The 22907-nt window shown below is 39.7% G+C and overlaps 1 protein-coding gene across 2 annotated transcripts in view; it reads left to right on the top strand.

Annotated features, from left to right (window-relative positions):
* Positions 1 to 375: 375 nt before the first annotated feature.
* Positions 376 to 22907, top strand: part of TOP2B (DNA topoisomerase II beta) — a 77690-nt gene continuing 55158 nt past the window's right edge. For both annotated transcript variants that reach the window (XM_026101163.2, XM_026101164.2), the window contains exon 1: positions 376 to 1055. In XM_026101163.2, coding sequence (XP_025956948.1) covers positions 1002 to 1055 — 54 coding nt within the window. In that variant the 5' untranslated portion in view covers positions 376 to 1001. The remainder of the gene's footprint in view (positions 1056 to 22907) is intronic.

A 22907-nucleotide genomic window follows, 5' to 3' on the forward strand; every position in this document is an offset into this window, starting at 1 on the left:
GCCTGTCTTCCTCCCTGTTGCCACCCGCAGTGACGTCTCAGGCGGCGGCTGCTGCTCTTTCCGCTTCTCTGATTGGCCGGCCCCGCTCGCAGCGTGCCCGCCTCCGACGCGTGATTGGCGGGGGGGACACAGAGCGGGGGGAGGGGAGGAGAGCCCGAGCCAGCGGCGCTGGGAGGTGGCCGCGGCGCCGATGCCGGACGGGGGCAGCGCACTTATTGTCTGAGCGCGGGGTCCCGGCCACAGCGGCTCCGGGGAGGCGGGGACGCGGCACCGGGCACCGGGCACCGGGCACCGGGACGGGGCGGAAAGAGGAGGGCGGGCAGGCAGGCAGGGAGGGCTGGGCCGGGCCAGCTCCGGGTGTCGGCGAGCAGCGCGTGCGCGCGCGCGTGCGCGCGGGAAGCGGCGGGGGGGGCGGGGGCTGCGCGGGCACACGCGTGTGGGTGCGCGCGCGGGAAGGGAAGGCAGGGAGGGGACGAGGGGGAGATTTCTTTTTTAATTATTATTGTTAATCTGTTTTTCGGGCCTTTGTGGCTGCGGGCGGGGGGAGGGCCCGGGGCCGAGGAGGACGAGGAGCGGGAGGCAGCGCGGCGGCGGTCGTTGTTGCCGCCGCCGTGGGGCGGAGGGGCCGGCAGTCCCTTTAAACTAGCGGGAGCCGCAGGCCCGGCTGGGCCCGCCCGCTGCCGCCTCCCGGCCTCGAGTTTGAGCGCGGGCGGCGCAGAGGCGCTTTTGTGCGGGCGGCGCGGCCCTTCCCCGCCAGGCCTTCGGCTCGCTCGGCCCGCGCCCGCCGCGGCGGGGTCCTCTTCGACGCCGCCGCGCCGCCCGGCATGAACTAGGCGGCGGGCCGCGCGGGTGCGTGCGCCTGCGGGGGGCGGCGGGGCTCCCGGGCCGCCGCGGCCGAGCGCGGAGGTTGTGCGCGCCTCGCTGCGAGTCTCCGTGTCGGAGTCGGCCCTCTCGGTTGCCGCCTTGCGCCGTCGCTTCGGCTGAGGTGAAACGGGCAGAAAATGGCCAAGTCTGGAGGAGGCGGCGGTGGTGGCAGCGGGGGACTGACTTGGGTGGTAAGTTGTGGGGGGGTTGTTTCCTTTCTTTTTTTTTTTTTTTCTTTTTCCTTAATTTCTTTTTGCGTCGCTGGTGTGTGTGGAAAGAGCGCAGGTTCGTTTTTAAACGGGGAGGAAGAAACTGACGGCCGCTATGAAAGGGGAAGCTCTGTAGAGTTACTCGGAGAAGGGTAGAGGGTGAAGGTGGCTGGGCTTGCGGTGGGAGCTAGCAGGAGGGGAGGTTGCAGCCCTGGGGGCTCATCGGGGTGCTCGGGACTCCAGGGAAAAGGTGGTCTGGCAGCGTGTGGTGGGAAGGGGCCTAAACACCTCCAGCGTTGGAGGTGGTCGGTCAGTAGGGGTGTTTTGGGGAGTGGCTGTCCTGCGAAGCGGTGTGGGGTGTCTGTCACCCAGTAGATATTGTAGCTGCTGCCTCTTGATACTAGAGCAAAATTAAGTCTTTGTGGGTTACTAGAGGGTTTATGTGTTGATCCCAGCCTCTTTCCCAACTGTCTGAAAAGACAAAAACTTAAGTTCCTAAGTTTCGGAGATGGGTAATGAGGAGGCTTTCAGAGGCATTTATGGGATAACTTCATTATCTCCTGAAAGTTTTGCCTCTGTGACAGGATTGAGAAGTTCCTTACTGCTTTTCGTGTGTTGGTCAGAAGTAATAAGATTTGAGTGCGTGCAGGTGATAACTGACTAGAACTGGTGAGAGGTGGTCACTTTGAGAAGTTTTAAAGTACTTTAAAGTTCTAGAGTATTAACCTAGATGTGTGGTGTAGTGGCATGTTGTCCTAGTCTAAAGTAATAGTGGAGGCTCTCTGGTGTTGGTAAGACCTCAGGAATGAGGAGCAGAGATCACCTGAAGAGATCTGGTTCGCCCACTCAGTAACTTCCGTGCCTTTCTCTTGCTCAGTATAGAGTTCAGAATATGATGACTTCTTTAATATGGTTAAGCAGAAAAGACAGTCTATCTTGATAGATGGTGAGGTAGCTGCATCTTTAATCAGGTGCGTATGCTGTATGGAGTTAGGAACTTTAATAAGTCCTATTAAAGAGGATAATGGCAAGCTTCTTCAGTTGTGTATTTCTACATCTTTGAGTTGTTCAAAAGGGTTGTGAATAGCATTACTGAGGTGAATAAGTCCTGTGTACACTGATAGTGGACTATTATTATAGCAGTAATAATTATTGCATTCTATGTTAGTATATTTCTTTTTTTATGCTAAGAAGCTGGAAGTGTGAAAAGGTATGTAAAAGTGAGCAAGTTTCTGGGTGTGCCACTTGAAATTAGACAGTTTAGATATGGGAACAGCCTAAATAGAGAAGCTAAAATTATCACCCTTTACTCCCTGTAGTACTCTGTGATCTTTATCAACTATAGTCTTTGGATAGCTCTTCAGCATTAAGATTTTTACAGGCTAGGTTGGACCAAGTAATTGAAAGTTTTACAGCTCATATAGAAAACTGCAGAATGAAGTGTGAAAATCCCTTAGTAGGCACTTTGATTAAAACTTGTCTTTAGATGTAATGGGAATGAAAGTATGGTGCGTCAACAGTTTCCTGCAACTGGAAGTAATCTGACTCTTCTGTAAAAGCAGACGAGATTAAGGTATCTTTGCCATTTTAGTGCACTTGCAGAGAAACAATTAGAATTTAGTTAAAACTCAGTTTTAACTCCCTTCAGAAGATGTCTTGGGGCTTTGTTTCTTTCTCTTGTGTCTCTCTTAAATGCTGACGATTCTCGACCTGGCTTCTGGGCCAGTTCCTAACACCACACCTGTTCAGTGGCAGCTGTAGATCACTGGCATATAGAAAAGTGATGTTGTTGTGGCGCTAAAATGGATGGGGTAGTGGCTAGAAATTGGTTTGGTGTGCTGGGCTAAAAAGATGTTGGTTCAAGTAAGCAGATCTGTTATGCTGGCTTTGAGGATGGGAGAAGTATAGAGCTAGTGACAAAAGTAGTTTCAGCTTTCTGATTTTAGTCTGCTCACCCTGTATCTGTTGGATAGGTAAGTACTTGCTCTTAGCTTCAAAACAACTTTGTAACCAATCTTTTTTTTTTTTTTTAAGACTTCTCATTAGTGTGAACCATAAGGGGTGATTGAGGTGATGATTTTTTTCTGCTGTTTGTTGTTTCTTTTTATGATAATATGAGTTAAACAATTGAAGGGTAACAGAAATAAGTCTAGTTTGAAATGTTTAAAAATTGGTGTGATACTAATTTATGTCTTAAACTACCAGATTCTGTAGATGTAATCTGGTGGTCACATTTTACTAAAGAGCTGTCTGTATAATTTCAGCTTTGGATATGACTTGTTCGTAGCTTCACCTAACTAGGAAAAAATTATTTACAGTTTTGAAAGAGGAAAGGTATTTCATAAGGTACAGAACTTACCTTAGAGTGGATTTCATACTGAGAAAGTCATACAAGCATCAGGTTATACCTACTTTTACTTTGAGAAGCAAGATATTAATTGAATGCTTATGGAAATAGCAAATTATCTGTTTTCTCATCTACTTTTTATGGAATGGTGATGCTCTTTCAGGCTTTTTAATGTAACATAACTAGTAAAGGTTAGTTGATAAGTTGTTCCAACTATCAGTTGACTGGGAAGCATGAGAGAATAAACATTTTAAAATGGTTATTAGGAAAATCATGTCATAGTGTAACTGAAAATAAACCTGCAACTTAAAAACTGTGATAGTTATATTTGAGGAGTTTTTTTTTTTTTTCTCCTGCCTGACTTAACTTTCTTTTGCGTCAAACCACAGCTCCTCACTGCCCCAGTAAATCTGTAATAGTTGGTGGAAGGTGGAGTTTTGACCAACAGATTGACGTTACTTTTTTTTGTGGATGATTTCCAAAATTTGCCTACAAATCTGTTAAGCTACATTATGAGTTAGTTTCCAAAGCATGGGTTCATACCTAGAGAAGCTACCATTGGTAAAGCATAATGGCAGTTTCTAATGCTAGCAAAAATTCTTTTGAACAAAAGTCATTCTTATCTTCAGCCTTTCAGTATGCTTAGAGACTACTGAAAATGAACTGTTATAATAGTACAGCAATAGTATGTATATATATATATATTTAAATGTGTAGTGAAAGTGAGGTTTTGACATTTAACAGTCTTCACGGTATTACTTCAACTCTAATGCAGTGGTAATGCCCATGAAGCTATTGAAGAATGTTTGCAAACAGCAAGTACACATGCTCCATCAGTTACTTGTGGTAATGTTTTCAAGCTTTTCTCCTCAACCTGAAGAGCTACATATGCTTTATAAATGAAAGCTGAAACTCCTGGAAATAACTGAAGACTTTCAGCACCATTACCATTCTCTAGTACTTCAGTTAAAGGGGTAGGCCTCAGTTCTAGGAAATGCTAGCTTAATGTGAAATATGTTGTGCATTAATTTAACTCTTTTTTTTTTTTTTTTAAGTTCTTGTCATAGATCTGTGTGCTTCTTGAATGGCGTGTATAGGTAGATGGAAATAATGTGTATATTTTTACATGATCAGACAGGATCGTATTTTTTTTGGGATTAATACTTTAGCTGTATATTGGTTAGTGAAAAGATAGCAAACTATTCCACAAATTGAATTGAGCTGTTAGTGCTCCTTAGCAGTTTCCAAGTTTACCTTGAAAATAATGTTCAGCTTAAAAAAAAAGTATGTGATAGAGAAGACAGTACTATAGACTCAACAAAACAAAACCTGTTAAAGGAACTGTTTTTCCATTATCAGTTTATTTGAAAACAAATAGCTCAAGTTGTAATACAGGGATAGTTTCATTTTTACTCGCCTTTTGTAATTTGTTTTGTTTCAAGAGGATTAAAACAAACTTTTCTTTTAAATATCTAATGTCCAGTGATATCCTTAGACTGCAATAATTCACTCTGCACTATGTGGTTCCTGACTTTATGGGTAGGCTTTTCCATCTTAAATCTGAATATGTTCTCCCTTGTCCCAAGTATCTGCCCACCATTGCTGTTTTCTCAGCTTTATTCATTGCACTGATTTGGGAGCAGGACCTTTTGAGTAGGGACAAGACAAGAACTTCCTTTTGCTGTTGGTGTAGTGCTTGGAGGAAGAGTGTCAGGGTATGACTGGGTGCCTAAGAATTGGAGTATGTTACTGCTTATGGGTGTGGAGCTACTGGAGTGAGTCTGCTGAAGGGCTTCTAAGGTGATTAAAGAATGGGAGCATTCCTCATATGAATAAAGGCTGAGAGCTGGGACTGTTCAGCCTGAAGAAGAGGAGGCTTGGGAGAGGGGAGAATCTTATCAATGTGTGTAAATTTCTCATGGGTGGGTGTAAAGAAGATGGAGCCAGACTCTTCTCAGTGGTGCTCAGTTGACAGGCAGAGAGGCAATGCGCACAAACTGAAACAGAGAAGTTCTGTCTGAACATAAGAAAAAACTTCTTTACTGTGAGGGTGACAGACTGTTAGAACAAACTGTCTGGTGAGGTTTATGGAGTCTGCATCCTTGGAGATGTTCAAAAGCCATCTGGACATGATCCTGGGCAACGTGCTGTGGCTGACCCTGCTCAAGCAGGGGGGTTGGCCTAGATGACCTCCAGAGGTCCCTTCTAACCCCCACTATCCTGTGATTCTGTGAATCTAGTCATGTAGGCTGGCAAAGTTCTGCCTGGTTAGCATACTGCCTTCGAGGTGAATCAAGTACAAATAGTTCTGTACTTACTCAAATAAAAGGCAGAGTTTTTGGTTGAAGCTTCTGTTCCTAAATTCTCCAGACTCCCCTTGCCTACATAATCCTGAGCTTTAACCTGGAACTATCTTTCTGTCCTTTCTCTGTCTGGATCAGGCCTTCAGCTGTTTCTCTCCTAGTTGAAGATAGGCCTAAAACACAAGTTGCAAAGAACATATACTGTTAGTTACTTTCTTATCTTTCTTTCGATATATTGTGGTGTCTACTGGAAAAAAGAAAGATAATGTTATGTTGCTGCTGAGGGTTTTTTCAGTGTTTCTGCGTGACTTTTTACAAAAATCTATTTTTTTCTTGTTATTGTGTTGAACAAGAGAAAAGTGTTTTGTCTTTCGATTTGTATGGTGTGGTGCAATGAAAGGGAGGTCTGATATGAAATAGATGTCCAAGTATACTACTATTTACTTTCACTAAATATAATGCAATTTATAGGTTTGGGAGCTATGTAGCCTTTCAAAAACTGAAAGGAAGCTGTATTTCCTTCTGCTTGTTGAATTTCTGATTCTGTTCTCCTTGATGAGTAAGGAGGTTGTGTTGCAAAGATGCCTTAACTCGCCTGCATATTCTAGCATTATAGGAAAATGTCTGTGGGGTGATTTAGCCAGCTGGACACTGTAGTTGTGAAGAGGGATTCATTAGATGTTACAGCTTGCCTGCCAAAAAAGGAAGTTGTTACCCATTTTCTCTATCCTCCCCACCATGATACAGTGAAAAACTTTTCTGTCTTGGTCCAGTTTTGTGCTTGTTAGAGAGCTGAAAAATGCAGAGTCAGAGAGGTAACAGAGATGACACTAGGCAGAGGCTGAGTGATGGAAGGAGATCAGGGCTACCTCTTTGTGATTACAGCTGAGCCAGTCTTGCAGCCTAACAATATGCAACTTCATCGTGTGTACTGTGATCTGGAAGAAAATTTATTGTAGTTTAGATGAAAGAATGCTGAAGCCAGAGGAAGATTTCCAAAGTTATTGATTGCAAAGAAGTGGGAACTAAATTGTAATGAACTCTAGGAAAAGATGTGTGTCTTTCTTTTGGGGGGAAATCAGTGCACAATGCATGGAGGATTACTTTAAGTTTGGGGGGGGGGGGAGTATATTCATGCATGTATCGTCTTTAAATATTCTGTCTATCTAGATTTGTGTGTGTGTATGTATAATTTCCATGCTAACTGTTCTGTATTAAAGATGAGCTAAGAAATTGTTTTGGGCAGGTAAGCAACTTGACCCCAAAAAGAAAAAAAAGCTTTCAAGTAGTCTGATGTAGGCAGCTTAGGTCTGGAAAAAAATCATGATTTAAATGTAATGTCTTATATTTATGGACTGTACTATTTTCCAGAAGTGGGTTTTTGCCATGTGTATAAATCATCTTGTATGTCTATATGCAAAAGCCATCTTCAAATACAGGTTTATAATTAATTAAAAGCAGCAACTGCCATTCATAACTCGTGGATATGAATGATTCCTGGGAATGGGTTTTTCAATATTGAAATCATTGGTTGTTTTGTTGTTGTTCTGAAGACATTGGGGGATCCCCTGTCATTTTGGTTGCATTATCTGAATGCTGTCACTGCTATAAGTAAGTGTTACTTTGTTTAAAATTTCAAGGTAGGAAAGTGTAAGCACCTGAAATGATAGCTCTTTCTGTTTTAAGTTTTCTCTGGTAGATTTTACTTAAGAAATCAAAAATCACTAAAGGAGGGGGGGAGAGGGAGAATCTGGAAATGCACACTGGTATTTAGAAATCTTAATTTTCCTCAACATGGATCATTTAAAACAATAAAGTTCTTGCAAGTCATCCACAAAGAAAATATTATTCTGCTCTGTATAGGTGGTTTGAAAGCTTTCAAAAGCAGACTGAGCAAAAATTGTTCTTGTTCTAAACATGGATAACTGCGTGAAGAAGCCTATGTTGGAAAATGTGTGCTTGGAGACTTAGTGTTTCCCTCCGAAGTACATATACTGAAGCCCAAAGATTTTGGAAGAATGTATTTTAATAAAAATGTCCTAAATTTAAATACCAAATTGAATATCGAGACATATAAAATGTTTTAAAATTACTTCAAAAATAGAAGTGTTCTAATTCAAAATATAATTTACCTTCTAACAACCTTTGAAGGTGTAAAGATTAGAAATACCAAATGTATGTTGTCTTTATAAATGTGGCAAAGAATAATTCCTCAGAAGTAATGAGTTACTATTTAAAACTGTAGTTAAAGTGGCAGGCCAGCTCTTTATTTGTAGTAGCCTTTTGTACAGACAACACATTCTTAACGTTTTCTTCAGGTAGCTCAGTAGTGAGTAGAGAGAAGACTGATGTGAAAAACAGGGAAAGTTTTTCCTCATCAGCGAGGATCAGATCTGCTAGCTTTAAAATCTTGTCTGATATGATCACAGATGCGTTTACTTTTATGAACGGGCCCTTTTTGAAATTATGTTTTGAACTGCATGTTGTTAAACTTCTATTATATCAGCATATCTAGTTTAATTTAATAAAACTATTTTAAAATAATGTGCATCTTAATACAGTTCCAGTTTACATAGGAAAGCAGTTTGGCACTGAAAGTAAATGAAAGTACAGCTTCCAATTTTTTACTTTGTTAAAATAATAAATCTGAATATTTGTTACACTATGCGTCTAAGTAATTCTCTTTTTCTGCAAGAAGGAAAAAAGGGGCATTAACAAAGCTAGCGTAAAGACTGCTTAAGATAGAACATGTTTGAAAGGTTTTAGATCTAAACATCAGATCTAAATTTTCTTTTGTTAGACATAATTTTAAAAGATACCATAAAAGGAGAAGGGAAAAAAAAGATGCAAAAAAGAATTGGATTGTCTGATCCAGTATGTGTCTTCTTCCTGATTTGTGAGGTTGAACTGCAAATGATATGTTGCATTTCTATAAGAATAGTTAGGATTCCAGCGTTAGTATCCAAACAGAGCATCTTTATCTATGACAAATTGGTAGTGTGTGAGCTTCACTGGAGACACTGCAAAGCAGTTAATCAGTCTCTGGTAGCTCTGGAGTATTTTGGCTTTTTTGGGAAGATATAGTAGTAGCGTGCAAACACTTCCATTTTACATTTATTCCTGTAGTATTTGTGTACCCGTGATGATGCAAAGAAAGAAGCATGACAAATTGTGTAGGAAAGAATAACCTCTTTTATTACACCAGCTGATGTAGTTGGAGGGGAGTGTGTGTCAAACATTCTAGCTCTTGCAGCTATTCAGGGTTTTGCCTCTGCGCATCAGGGATAGTGTTTTTCATCATACACTAGCTTAAAACCTTTTCCACCACCATTGTAATACAGTATTTTCATGCTATATCTGAAGTATTAGGCCACAGTCTTGGAGTAAAATGAAACTTGCCGCAAGAAGGTAAGTGGTTACTCTTTTCTTGTCATCAAGCAGACCTGGGAGGGGATTCCCTTAAACCCATGAATAGGACAATGTATGAAAACAGGAGGAATCCTGCTGGGGAAAGATCCCTCCCTGGGGTTGCTGGGCAGGAGAGCGGGTGGTGGCCAAGGTATTTGAGGGTAAGCAGGCATGAAGTTGTACCATGTTAATGAGTTCTTCCTGATACTAGTTAAATCTTTTAGAATAACTCATGTAGACATTTCTTTCTTTGCTGGTTGAGTGATAAACATTCAATGTCAGGTAGCAGAAAGACAATGAAAATGCTGAACGTTTTAAACTAAAAATACTCAAAATATATTCGAGATTATTTTATGACAGCCTTTTATGTTGCGACTGTTATGGAAGGTGAATTCTTCTGCCTGCCAAGGTGAAATTCCTAAATTGTAGATTAAAGGGCAGAATTTTGATGGTCTTTACAACTGTCAAAATTCTTAATGAGCAATCCTGAAAGGTGTTTTGTAGTAGCTTCTATAGGAATGTTGTTGTGGGAGGATGAGTGACTGAAGGGGGAGTTCGGAAAAAAGCAGAATGAAGTTCCTTCTATTTGTGATCAGTACCATTCCCTTGAAACAGTCCTCTGGCATTTTTACTTATTGCTGTGTGTGTTTTGTTTTTATTTTTTTTCCTCTTCCCCTTCCCTTCCCCTTCTGGAACACCAAACCTGTGTTCCTTTCTCATGGAACTTACTGCAGTATTGCGACTAGAATATGTAGTGTCATTATTTTTCAACTTCTAGAGCTTGTTCTATGTGTGGAACAGTTTTTAAAATGAAAAAAAAACCCTCACAGATTTTAGGGACCAGTCTGTTTTAATGGTTATTGTTCATCATACTGCCTTCTTTTTTAGGGTAGCATGTATGATATGAAGTACAAAAAACCTCAAGGATCACAGTGAAGGCATTTAGTATGTTCATACAAGTTAGACATGCAACTAGCATAAAGGTATACCAATCCTAATATACTAATATCTGTTCCATTTATGAGAGTTCAAAAATTTGATTCTTTCCTGTTAAAGAATAAAGGACTGAGTGCTGTTGGTAAGTAACATCTAAGGGATATTTGGACTCTTTTTTATCTTTTATTACTAAATTTGACTGTAGTAATCATGAAACTGACTAGAAAAGACCGTGGTTTTGGATGTTGCATAGAAAAATCTTCGTGTGACTTTGGTCAAATCTGGTATATCTCAACTTAACTCCTATTCCATTTGGTGTTGCTGTGCCAGTTAATAAGAGTTGAAAAACTAGCCTGTTTTCTTGAGTCTGTATATTCTCTTGCAGCATGGATGCCTTCAATATTGTCTCGGAAAACCTGAAGCTTTTTCTACAGCTAGCTTATTAACCTGAAGATAGTTCAGAATGAAAAGATCGTGCTCTAGAATATGGATTCAGCTGACTATAAGGCACGTAGGACCTAGAAGGAGAAAGGGGTGAAACATCAGACTCTTAAAGCAAAGCGTTAATCTTTATAAAGTGGTGGTGCATACTACACAGTTCTCTAGTAGGGTCATGATGCAGCTGTAGGAATGTGACTGATTGTATGAAATCTTTGAAACCTGTTCAGGCTGAAGGTCAGATCTCTCAGTTTAACTTTTCCTTTTAAAGTATTTTTTGCAATTGGGAAATTTCAATGTACTGGAGAGTGTAAGGATACTTTTTAAACCACCAAGAAAACTGGTGATTTGTAGCAGAAATTCCATTACTTCATAATTGATCAGCTAAAACCTCCAAGTTTGATGTTTGTCAGGCTCACTCAAGCCTTGTGGTACAAAGACATCCAGATGAGAACTCTATCACAGTGTAAAAATGTGTGACAAAAGTAAACAGTTAAAAACTTAGAATGAGACTGGTAGTGATTCAGTTAAATGTGTCTTGCTGCAGAGGTTGATCATGTTTGGGCAGTGTTAGGGAAAGAGGAAACTTGCATTAGAAAAGGTCTTGAAACGTGAGACTTCTTAGGGGTTTGCCATAGCCCTTTCCCATATGCCTACCAGCCAACCTTCATTCTTGTTGCATTTAGCAAGTTGTTTGTGACCTTCGCATTGTCAGTCTTTCTCTCCGAGAATGCTACAGTGATATAATCTTTGTGGTAGAAAAAGGTCCTAGATTTCCTTGCATCTGTTATAGGAATATATAGGTAATAATGCTTGCACAGTGTAGCTGTAAAGGTGAGAGAAAGAGGGGCTATTCCAAGCTGCCTAGGATTATACTGGAAGGAAGTTTCCTGTTGCTGATCCCTGAGCAGTGGAGCTCTGTGGGAATGGTGTGGGAAGATTGCTCATAAGAGTAATGGCTGGCTGTGGGCTTGTTGCTGTAGCTGTTCTGATAATTGCACACATCATGTGTCATGTGTGTGTAAATATTACGATTTTCTTTATACTGAGATGTACAAGATATACATGTTTCAGAAATGCATGGAGAACATTGTCGCACTTTAAACTTGTTTGTTTAAATTTGTGAAACTGAAACTCACATTTCTAGTAAGAGGAAATGTGGGCCAATAAAAGTGTTTAGATGAGCAATGTGTTTAAAGAATGTTGGGCTAAATTTTAATCTATTGTGTGTGACTGACACCTTTTGCCTTTGAACACAGTGAAAATTTCCTTTTCTTCAAGTAGTGTGGTTAAAGACTAGTCTGAACTGTTGCCCAATAACGTTTCATTTGGTCTATCCAGAACTGTTTCAGGCAGAACTACTCTTTTTACTGTGGCTAACGTTACAACGGATAAGTGAAACTGTGGTCTCTGTGGTTGTAAGAGTTGATGTGCTTAGACTGAGTCCCCTGAGGTCTTATGGCTCTGAGAAGGTATCCTCAAACTTTCACTGGTGTCCAGTTGGCCAAATGGTGTCCATTTCTACATAAAAGAGACAATTTTATTTTACTGGTATGTTACAAAATCATAACCATTGCAGAGACCATCTAAAAGCATGAGCTATTTCCTCCAAGAGACTGCAGCCTGAGACTCTGAACCCGACAAATGAATGTTTAAATTAACAATGATAAGAGTCATTAAATTGGTTTTGGTGGGGCATTATAATGATCAAAAATATCTGTGGGTCACTTGGTAAAACTACCTTTAAGAGCTAACAATAAATGGTTGAAAATAAGTGGAAGAGGTTGGAAGAACATAAGTACATATTTTCTGGTCAGGCACAAGGTGCTATACAAAACCTGTAGTGGTTCATAGTACTTTCTTTGTTTGTCTGAGCAGCAGTTCTTTGACAGTTACTTTAGCGTAAGTTTAATAGTTTTGACTTAAACAGTATAAATTCTTCTGTCAAACAAGATTTCTTAAAAAAAAAAAAAAGGAAGAAATCCATGCTAATAAGAGACAAAATATGAATTAACCATTTCTCTTATTTCCCAAGTCCATATTCCAATGACTTGGATAACCCTTAGTACTTTTTCTAAAGCTAGTATAGGATATTGGGCTGTAAAATAAAATTAAAAAAAAAAAATTGTCCATTCCCAGAGCGGCACATATGTTTTTTTTCCCATAATCACAAATCCTCTGTTCTTTGTTTGTTTTTCTTTTTTATTTGAAAGATATGGATATAGTAGCTGTTATTATCAGGACAGTTGTTGAACTGAAGGACCAAACTTTTAATGTGTGGCAGTAAGGGTTTCTGAACCAGTATTAGCAAAGTTGGTTAAACTAGTGTGTAAAATCTGCTGATGGCCACTGTTCTTTAATTGATTAGATTTTGGGGGGTGGGGGCATACCAGAAACGGATTCAAGCAAACAGTTGTCCACAGGTACTTAGAATTGTTTGTACACTGTAGTAATTTAGACATGACTGGCCTTCATTCTGTGATTTTTATATCTCAGCAAATGGAGAAAACTAATTATATCCTGCAAACAATCTGAGATGTGGTTAAGGAGTTGTCTGTCATGTAGGAGTTTTTTGTAATGATATTGTTCTTATCATATAGTTGCACACAAGTTTTCCCTGATATTTTGCTTTATGTATTCAAAACGAGTGTGCACTCATTTTGACATGGATAAACATTAAAAAGGTCAAGGACATGGGGAAAGCTGAGGTAGTAAGAGGTGTTGCCAGATGCTAGTAGAGGTACTGACATGAAAACTTTAGGTTAACTTCATGATTTCTTGGGTAGTGGCACATCTGTATGTGCTGGCTGATGAGGCAGTGGGCCAAAGAGGTCCCTGAACTGTGTGTTCTACACGTTTCCTGGAAACATCAGTAATGCAGGGTTAGTGGGAAGATAGTTCGCAATTTACTTATACTGAACTAGCATTAGACTAGTATGTGCTAAAGTTTGTTTTAAGGACATCTGTTCATCCTAATGTGGTAAGTCTTCTGCATGTTGGATTGAACTGATGAATTTTTCGATGTCAGCAGGCAAGATCTTATGAGCATACAAAGCCAAGCTAGCTGTTGTATAGTTTTCTTGCAACTTCCAGAATTAGGCTGCAAGTGAAGAGTAGTTGACTTACCAAAGTCAGCTGTGTTAGAAGGAATTGATTTTTCTTTTTATACTTTTTATTGAAGGTTTGAAGAATTTTTAGTGTGCTGGTTTACAGGTAAAGATGCAAAAACTTAACTTAATTCACTGTTTCCAAGTGTGGCAGCTCTAAGAATCTGTAGGAAAACTTTTAAAAATAGTCTTTAAAATTTGACATGACAAAAATTCCTTCTTCTTTAGAGTCAGGATCAGGTTTTTTTCTTCCCTGTCTCTGAATCTGGAAACTAGAAAAAAAAAATTCTTAAAAAAATTAATGTTTTACCAAAGAATCCATAGATTTATCACTTTTTGATGTTGGGTGAACAATATGAAAATTTAGTATTGGAATAGGGCTTGTGTGTGCCTACAGACATTTCATAGACACATACAAAATTTAACATTAAAATTCAGTTAAATTGTAATTGTGCAAAGGGTAGACATTAGACACTTTCTTTTAAAGAAAATTAATAAAGACCAGGATCTGATGTACTGCTGATTTTGTTCGAGCTTGTGCCAAGTAAAGCAGAACTGTTGCTGTAGAAGTTTAATTTAAATGTAAATGATTTAATATTTAAACAATATGTAATTTTCTGGTTAGAACTAATTATGATGAACATACATATTTGCACAAAAATGATGTTTTTTACTTTTTCAAATATTTCATGGAGAATGCAACTACTATACTGTGCACTCAAAATCCTAAAATAAGATTGGTGATGCTTTTATTCTTTTCATTTAGCTATACTTCATAATTCAGCGATAGGAAGACGAAGCTATATAATTCTAAGAATGTGGTTTCATGTTGCAGCTAAGCAATCTAATTGTTATCTGCTGAAGAGTATGTTTTAGCTTCTCCCAGCTGTATCTTTCTGCCCTCTTCCTTGTACCAGCAGCAGCATTTATCTGATTCTGCAGCACACTTGTTCAAGAAAATAAACCAGTGGAAAACTGATCACTTCTAGGGGATGGGAAGTGGTGGGAGGGCTCCTTTTGCTCCTTGAACTGGCTTATTGTGAGGTCAGTTTGATTCCGCTATGTGGAGTGAAAGAAGCAGAAGATAGTGGGAGGAAGGAAGGAACTTTCCCTTCCAGCAGCAATTAACTGTTGCAGATATCTGTAACAGGGAAATCTTACCATCCTCAAGCTATTCTGCCACTAAATCATCATAAGAAACTCCATGTAATATGGTGCTTTCAGAGTCCAGAGAAAATCGTGCAAAGCAGGAGATGAAAACTTTTGTTTTTAATTCCCATATTCTTAAGCTTGTTAATCCAGGCTAGAGTCAGACTGTTTCTGGGTGAGTTTGCTGGGAACTCTTTCCTTACATTAGTTTTGAGGAGGATGCAATAAAGAGATTCAGTTCATATTACTAATGGTATGCAATGATCTAAGCAAATTTGCTGTAGTAACAGGGAACTGTTACTTTTGTGTGTTTTCATCTTGGCAGGAGAGCCAAACCATTTGTTAAACACAGCAGGAGAGTGGTTTCTTTTGAAACTCCCTCCAGTTTTGTTTTCATGGTGGGAGGTATTCTCAGTCAGGGTTTTCTTGGGGAAAATTGCAAAATGTTCAGGTAACAATTTTAGTCATCTATTTTTTCAAGGCAAGAAGCAGCCATTATGATCTAATGTGTAACGCCATACTACAATCAAGTGTTTGCCCATAAAACTACACGCTAATTTCTGTACTACACCTACAACTTTTTGTTTTGAGGTATACCTTACCCCTTTCAGAAGAGCTAGTTTTGTTTTGAACAGTAAATGGTAGAAGATCTACTTCATCCCTAGATTCCTTTACTTAATTAACCTCTCTAGGCTTTACAGCTTAATTACATTCAAGATTTATTGTCCTGTCCCACTAAATGTGCTTATTCTACATTTTATTTAAGGGACTGTAGGACACTGCCATGTGCATTTCCAAATTCTTATGTCCCAGGGCTGCATTTGCCTTTCAGGAGAACCATCCTGGCAGCTAGCTGCCTGTAGTAGTTTTAGGAAGTTAAGGCAGAAAAATAAAAAGCCAAAGGGAAAATTCCTCCTGTCGGTCTCACATTAACATGTCTTCTCTGTTCAGCTGTAATTGTCTTCCAGTCTAGTACAAGTGCCTTTTTTGCCACCTAGTAGAAAAAGAGGAGGCATGTTTGAGATATTGGGGCTCATTAGAAACCTAAGTAGCTTGTGCTGAAGAGGCAAAAAGCTAGCTGGAAGATTGATGTGTGTCATGGGCATGGAAGCAAGGTTTTTGTTTTGGAGTGATGTATTCCCTCTATCGAATGCAACATATTGAAGAAACCTCTTTAACTAGGGCAGTAGGAATACTAGTCTAGTTCTTACCTTGCTTTTTCCTCTATTTGAAATCTTAGTGTCTCAATCTGTTTTCACTTGTTTTGCCCTGAGCACAGTCATTAGGACAAACATCGGAAAGGTAAAAACCACAACATCAGCCGCTCTTCATCAACCTCAACTTGTATTGTAGTGTAATATGGGCAATAAAGAATGACTAGGCAGACTTTTTTTTTTTTTTCTTTTAGCAGTTTACAGAGTGTGGAGGAGGGAAAGATGGGGGCTAATACAGCATTAAGTCAATTTAAGTTGGGGAAAAATAACGCATTTTCCAGGATTTTTAACTTGATATTTTTTGTATCAATGTGGACTTCAATTACATAAAGAAAATTAAATCTTCTGCTTAAAAGTAAAGCATGAGACTAAAGATACATAACCCAGTTATGGCAACATCAAAACTGATGACAAAACTATACCCAGCTTTGTTCTAGAAACAGATTTTTTTTTTTCTATTTAGAAACTGAGTATAGGAATAGCTTTTCTTTGAGGCTGCCAGAACTGTCCAGTTAAAACATGTGCCCTTTGATCTAGTTTGTTGAAGTACAACCATTGCTATACAAGTAACCAAGCTCAGTGTGGTGACTCAACATGATTTCAAAACACAAAGGAAGGCCACATGACCCATTTTTTTCCCCCCGAAAGGCAAGGAAAATCCATGACATCATGCAGGTGTCATGCATGCTCTGTCACATGCAGAAATTTCAAAGGGAACACTGTAAGGAGAAAAAATTTGCAAAATGTAAAGGAAGATGATGCCAAAACCAAATATATGAATTCTGAGGTTCAAAGCAGACAGCGAATGTTTTGCTGCCAGACTGTAGTCTATTAAAGGCTAACTAGGTTCTGACTCTGAGAAGACAACAGAAAAGAATGACTGTAGTGCAGAAACATTACTAGATAAATTTATAGAAAAAACAACTCCAAAACTGACACTCTGCCATCATTTATGCCTGTAGTGTTCCTTTTTCTGTTATTAAATATTCATTTTCTCAAGCAGTGATAATCTGTGTTGGGCAGATTGAAAGGGAAAGGTTTTCTACGTACGGATGTTTGTTGGCTTGAGGACAAAACTTGCAAAAAATCATACTGGAGAAAGTTACTGTAATAAAAAATGTTTATGGTAGTGTATACAATAAACTTTTGATGTAGTAAACTGGGCACCATGTGCTATCGATTCAGAATGGGAAAGCTTTCCCTTAAAGTTACTACTACGCTGTGTTAGTAAGAGTCTAAAATGCTAGCTACATTTGAAGTCATGATATAAAGAGTAACTGTGTGTCTATAAAGAAAGATGCACAGTGCAAAGAAAGATGCACAGCATTCTAAACTAAATTTAGTCAATAAGATGACCATCCTTAAGTATGTGGAGACAATGCCTTTGATCCAAGTATTTCAGTGATGTGTTTGCCATCAACCTGGCGGCTGGCTGAAAGGCTATCAAGAATTTGCAAAATCTCATATATGTCACAGCACTGTTAGGAAAGTCAAATACTGTGTCTAAAAACATGTTAAAATTGGGCATATTAAGATTTCAAAGAAGACTGAAAATTGGGTAACATGTTTTTTTTAAAAGTGATTTATTGTGAAGCAGAAGACTTAAATCCCTTGTGACACATGAATAATTCTCTTTAGAGGTTTTCTCATGAAACAACAGCTGGTGCCATTTAGAGAAGTGTGATTAGAGCTCCAATAATAAGAAAATCTTCCATACAGGAGAGAATACAAAAGACTTCTTGAGACAATTTCAGAATATACAGAAAAGATTGTCACTGTAGCAGCAACATCAAGATTGCAGTGTAGTGCTTGCACAGTTTAAAAATAGGACTTCTTTGTTTTATTTACTTGCATTTTGAGTAGCAAGAACTCAGTGGATGAAAACATTGTGGGTTTGTTCATTTGTTTGTTTTGTTTTAAGATATTGAGGAAAATGTGAGGGGAAGACCATTGAGGATGTTTGTGTCTGTAGGTCTATATCATGGTCTGGTGATCAAAGTGCAGTGATGTTTAGAAATCCAAAATGACTCTTGAACTCTGGGAATGTCCATTCAAGACTGAGACACACAAGGATTCAGAATTGGTCTTCTGTTTCAGAGCACAGCACAGCCCAACAGGCCTGGGCTGGGAATTTGCAGTTCTTCAGGTTTCTGATACTTAACATACCTGCATAACTTCTTTTTATGTAATTGAATTTCAAAAGTATGTAATGTTAAATAAATTCTGAATACTTATGAGTATCTCTTGTATACAGATGGTGTACTATACTTGGAGGATTGTACACATACAATCTGTTCTTACTGCTCTCAGAAACTATAACTTAGTGTTTAAATAGAATGCAGTGGAAAGATGTTTGTGATGTGTTAGTAAAAACTAGAATTAAAGTTCTGTGAAACTACTTTTTCTTTGTTTTGTTGTAATAATCTCTGGCAACGAAGAAAAATTTTGGTAATGCTTCGTGTGTGTGTGTGGGTTTTTTGTGTTTCTCTCCCTCCCTCCCTCCCTCACTCCCTCCCTCCCTCTCTCTCTCTCAAATCATACATAGCTATGTTTATTACCTTTTATAACACAGCTAGTTAGAACATGGTTATCTTTCATGGGGGAGTGGGGCAAAAGAAGGTCCTTAGTGCTGCTGGGTTAAAGTGAACATCCTGTTCCCTCAGGAGTGACACTTTTGCAGAATTAGCCATTTTTAGGCTGCAGTTTGACTGTTACCTCTATCCTCTGTAAGCGTGGCAAATATCTGGCAGTAGCATCTCAGCAGAAGTAGTTTTGATACGCTGCATGTTTTTTACTAGTAATTTTGGAAGTATGAACTCCTGCAAATTGCCTGTAAGACTTTCATTGGAAAACATAAATGCATTTCCTAGCTTTGTACTGAAGTCAGTGACTAGTGGGAATCCCTTCCCAATAATGCTCTTCTGTAATAATTTCTCGCTCTCTAGAGCTATTCATTCAGTTGTTATAAAATTGGCCTTCTAATCTACTGCTTTCTGCAAGCAGGATGTGGGGCAACTAGAACGTTTGGAGAACACTATAGTCTATTTTTACTAGGCTAGGATTTGAGTTCTTATTCTGTGTTTATGTATTGCTGAGTTGTGATGTATCAGTAAGACCCTAGTCCTCAGATGCAGTACTGCTATATGAGTAGAAGCGTTTTAGCTCAGAACAATCACAAGAATACTACACCTATGTACATGACAACTGAAACACTGGCATGTGACAGCTGATGTCATGCCTGCAGTAAAAACTCCTTGAGGTATAAGAATTTAGATGGAAAAAATTTGTGATGGAATGACTGGTTGGTTAGATGAGGAGAGAGCAGTGGATGTTGTCTACCTTGACTTCAGAAAGGCTTTTGACACTGTCTCACATAACATCTTCATAGGCAAGCTCAGGAAGTGTGGGCTAGATGAGTGGACAATGAGGTGGGTTGAGAACTGGCTGAATGGCAGAGCTCAGGGGGTTGTGATCAGTGGCACAGTCTAGTTGGAGGCCTGTAGCTAGCAGTACCCCTTAGGGGTCTGTACTGGGTCCAGTCTGTTCAACTTACTCAGCAGTGATCTGGATGAAGGGACTGAGCGCACCCTCAGCAAGTTTACTGATGGTACAAAACTGGGAGAAGTGACTGAGACACCAGAGGGCTGTGCTGCCGTTCAGAGGGACCTCAACAGGCTGGAGAGACGGGCAGGGAGGAACCTCATGAAGTTCAACAAAGGGAGGTGCGGTGTCCTGCACCTGAGGAGGAATAACCCCATGCACCAGTACAGGCTGGGGGCTGACCTGCTGGAGAGCAACTCTGTGGAGAAGGACCTGGGGGTCCTGATGGACACCAAGTTGACCACGAGCCAGCAACATGCCCTTGTGGCCAAGAAGGCCAATGGCATCCTGGGTTGCATTAGGAAGAGCATTGCCAGCAGGTCAAGGGAGGTGATCCTCCCCCTCTACTCAGCCCTGGTGAAGCAACATCTGGAGTATTGTGTCCAGTTCTGCACTGCTCAGTACAAGAGAGACATGGAGCTACTTGAGTGAGTCCAACAGAGGGCTACTAAGATGATTAAGGGACTGGAGCACCTCTCTTATGAGGAAAGGCTGAGAGCTGGGACTGTTGAGCCTGGATAAGAGAAGGCTCAGGGGGAACTTTACAAATGCGTTTAAATGTCTGAAGGGAAGGTATAAAGAGGATGGGTGTCCAGTGATAGGACGAGAGGCAGTGGGCACAACCTGAAACACAAGAAGTTCTATCTGAACGTGAGGAGAAGTTTCTTTACTGTGAGGGTGACAGACCACTGGAACAGGTTGCCCAGAGAAGTTGTGGAGTCTGCATCCTTGGAGATGTTCAAAAGCCACCCGGACACAATCCTGGGCAACGTGTTCTAGGTGACCCTGCATGAGCAGGGGGAGTGGCCTAGATGATCTCCAGAGGTCCCTTCCAACCTCAATGGTTCTATGATTCTGTAAACAGAAAGCTTCCACTTCAACAAGATCTTAGCAAACTGTTACACAAATAATCCTCCTGTCTTGTTTTATGGGTTATCTTCCCTTCCTTGAATTCTTACTTTTGCTGAATCTGAGAAATACTCCCCATGTTTTCTTCCATGATCATGGCTGTATTAATGATTACTGAAACAAGGAAGGTAATTTATTGTTTTCTTCTCCTAGTCAGTGGTCCCCTTAGAAGAGTTAACACACTAAAACAGTGATAACTGAGCTATAGAACCAATAAATGATAGTCTGAGCTAAAGATGACTCCTATTAGATATGACGTCTTGTCTCAGAAGACTGATAGGTTAAAACAAAGATGATAAAGCAAGTAAGGTCAGAAGAATATTAAAAAAATACATCCATATAGAAACTCATTGAAATAGTTCTGTGGATAAGGTCTAAGCTTCCAATGAAATAAAATTCACATTGCAATTATTAGCAATGCTTCTGTAGTAACTGTTCTCCTTTCTCCTCTTTCATGTATCAGAATAGTGTATGTTCTCAGAAGGTCCTCTTGGTTTTTTTCTTGCTAGTCTTTTTTTGTGAAGGTGTATGTTGTGGTTTAAGACCAAATGACAGTGCAGAGATTGAATGGACCTGGATACCAAAACTCTTTAATCACAGATATATGCAGTTTTACAAATTATGTGACTTCCCTTTGCTGTTGGAGAGATCATGTGGTCCAGAAGAAAAGCTGGGTGGATTGGTGTAGTGGTTCCAGCTGTGCTAAGTATAATCCTGGTGCAGGTCACGGGGTCCCCTGGGTTCTCTCCCCGTTTGACTCCAGACGCTGTCAGTTATAGGATGGGTAGAGAGTACCTGATTCTTGTTTGGCCTCTTCAAATTCACTTCGTGCATAACAACTGGCTGTTGGTGCTCACAATCTGCTTGTGTCAAAGATTTGCAAGGTATGTATTTCATAGTGTTTCAGTAAATACACTAGGAAAATGTCTCCAGTGGAGATCTCCGAGCCCAGAAGAGAAAGGTAACTTGTTCTGAACAGAGCAGAATATTTAATTCCTCTGCCTCATGAGAGGAAGAAGAGCACCAAAGCTTAAATAGAAGTTGGAGTAGACAAATTGGAATAATACAGGGAGAATCGTCCTTGTTTATTATGTGTTATAGGCTGGTGTCTGGCCTCTTTGGGTTTGCTGAAGTTGTTAAGGGATGTCTGGCATCCTTTATTCTGTGTGTGTACTTGTTACTACATGCTAGTTTATGCTTTCTTATTCTTTACTTTCAGTGTTATCTTGGGCTGTGAGAAGGGCTAGATTGAGAGACCACTGATGATACTTTCTTCTAGCTGATAAGTTTGTATGGTGACTAGTTAATCCAGGTTTCGAGTTTAGCATCTACTTTACATATAGACTTACTGGGAACATCTAAATGGGCATAAAATATTTACTTGAATGGCAAGTGGCTTTTGTTGTCATCATTTGTCTATTGATGGTTTCTACTACTTATGTAATATTTGCTTCAAAGTTGATAAACTCACTGTAAGAGAGGGAGGCAGGTGATGACACAGTTTGTTATCTTCCTTTTATGTCTGCCAGCCAGGCAAATACGTCATATAAGTTCAAGTTATGTTTATTGATGCTTTTAAGAGAATTCTAATTTACAGGTAAGAAAGCATGCCATAAAATGTCATGCTTAGCTGCTTGGTAGATACACCCTTACTGGCTCAGAATGGGGCTTTTCGAGATTCAATTGCTCTTAGAGATTTTAACTTCTCCTTTTGTGTGGTTTTTGTTCAATGGGAAGGAGCTATTAATGTCATCAGGAAAAATTTGCTGAAAGATGCCCCAAATTACTAAATCCTGATATCCTTTCCCAAGAGCGAATTACAATTTTCAGTAATACTGTATGTTCCTCCAGCCAAATACTGTTTGTCATCTCCAGCCACAATCTGCGCTGAAATTCAATACGCATTCTGACACTAACCTGTGTGCTTCTCAAGTCTTATACTCATTGGCTTATTTCATAATAAAACCTTATAAACTGGGATTGTGTCTGGTTTAATTACTTCAGTAAAAGGAGTAGAAGATGTAAATTATAGCTGGTATACCCTAGGCAAAAAGCAATAGGAATGCAGTACAATGTTTCTTAAGCTTCACTGAATGAGAATCAAATTGTGTAAACTAAAATTTAAGAGAGTACTCTCATTATTCAGAATGGTATTCATTGGTTTGGAATCAAATGTTTAAGCACAAAATGGATATTATCCATTGTTTAACCTGAGGAGAAGAGTGTCTTTTGTAACACACTGTTGCTACCTTCATGTGGTTCCTCATGCTTAACAAGTGAAGAAAGTCTGAAAATGCAAGATTCGTTATGAAACTGTAGCATAATCTATTGATTTATTTCTGTTGATAGGATAGCTTGGTCTTAATGCACCTGAAAATTTAACATTTAAATTACATGACAGGTTTTGATTGTAATTTAAATCT

The sequence above is a fragment of the Dromaius novaehollandiae genome, chromosome 2 (assembly GCF_036370855.1).
Source record: "Dromaius novaehollandiae isolate bDroNov1 chromosome 2, bDroNov1.hap1, whole genome shotgun sequence".
NCBI classification, from domain to species: domain Eukaryota; kingdom Metazoa; phylum Chordata; class Aves; order Casuariiformes; family Dromaiidae; genus Dromaius; species Dromaius novaehollandiae.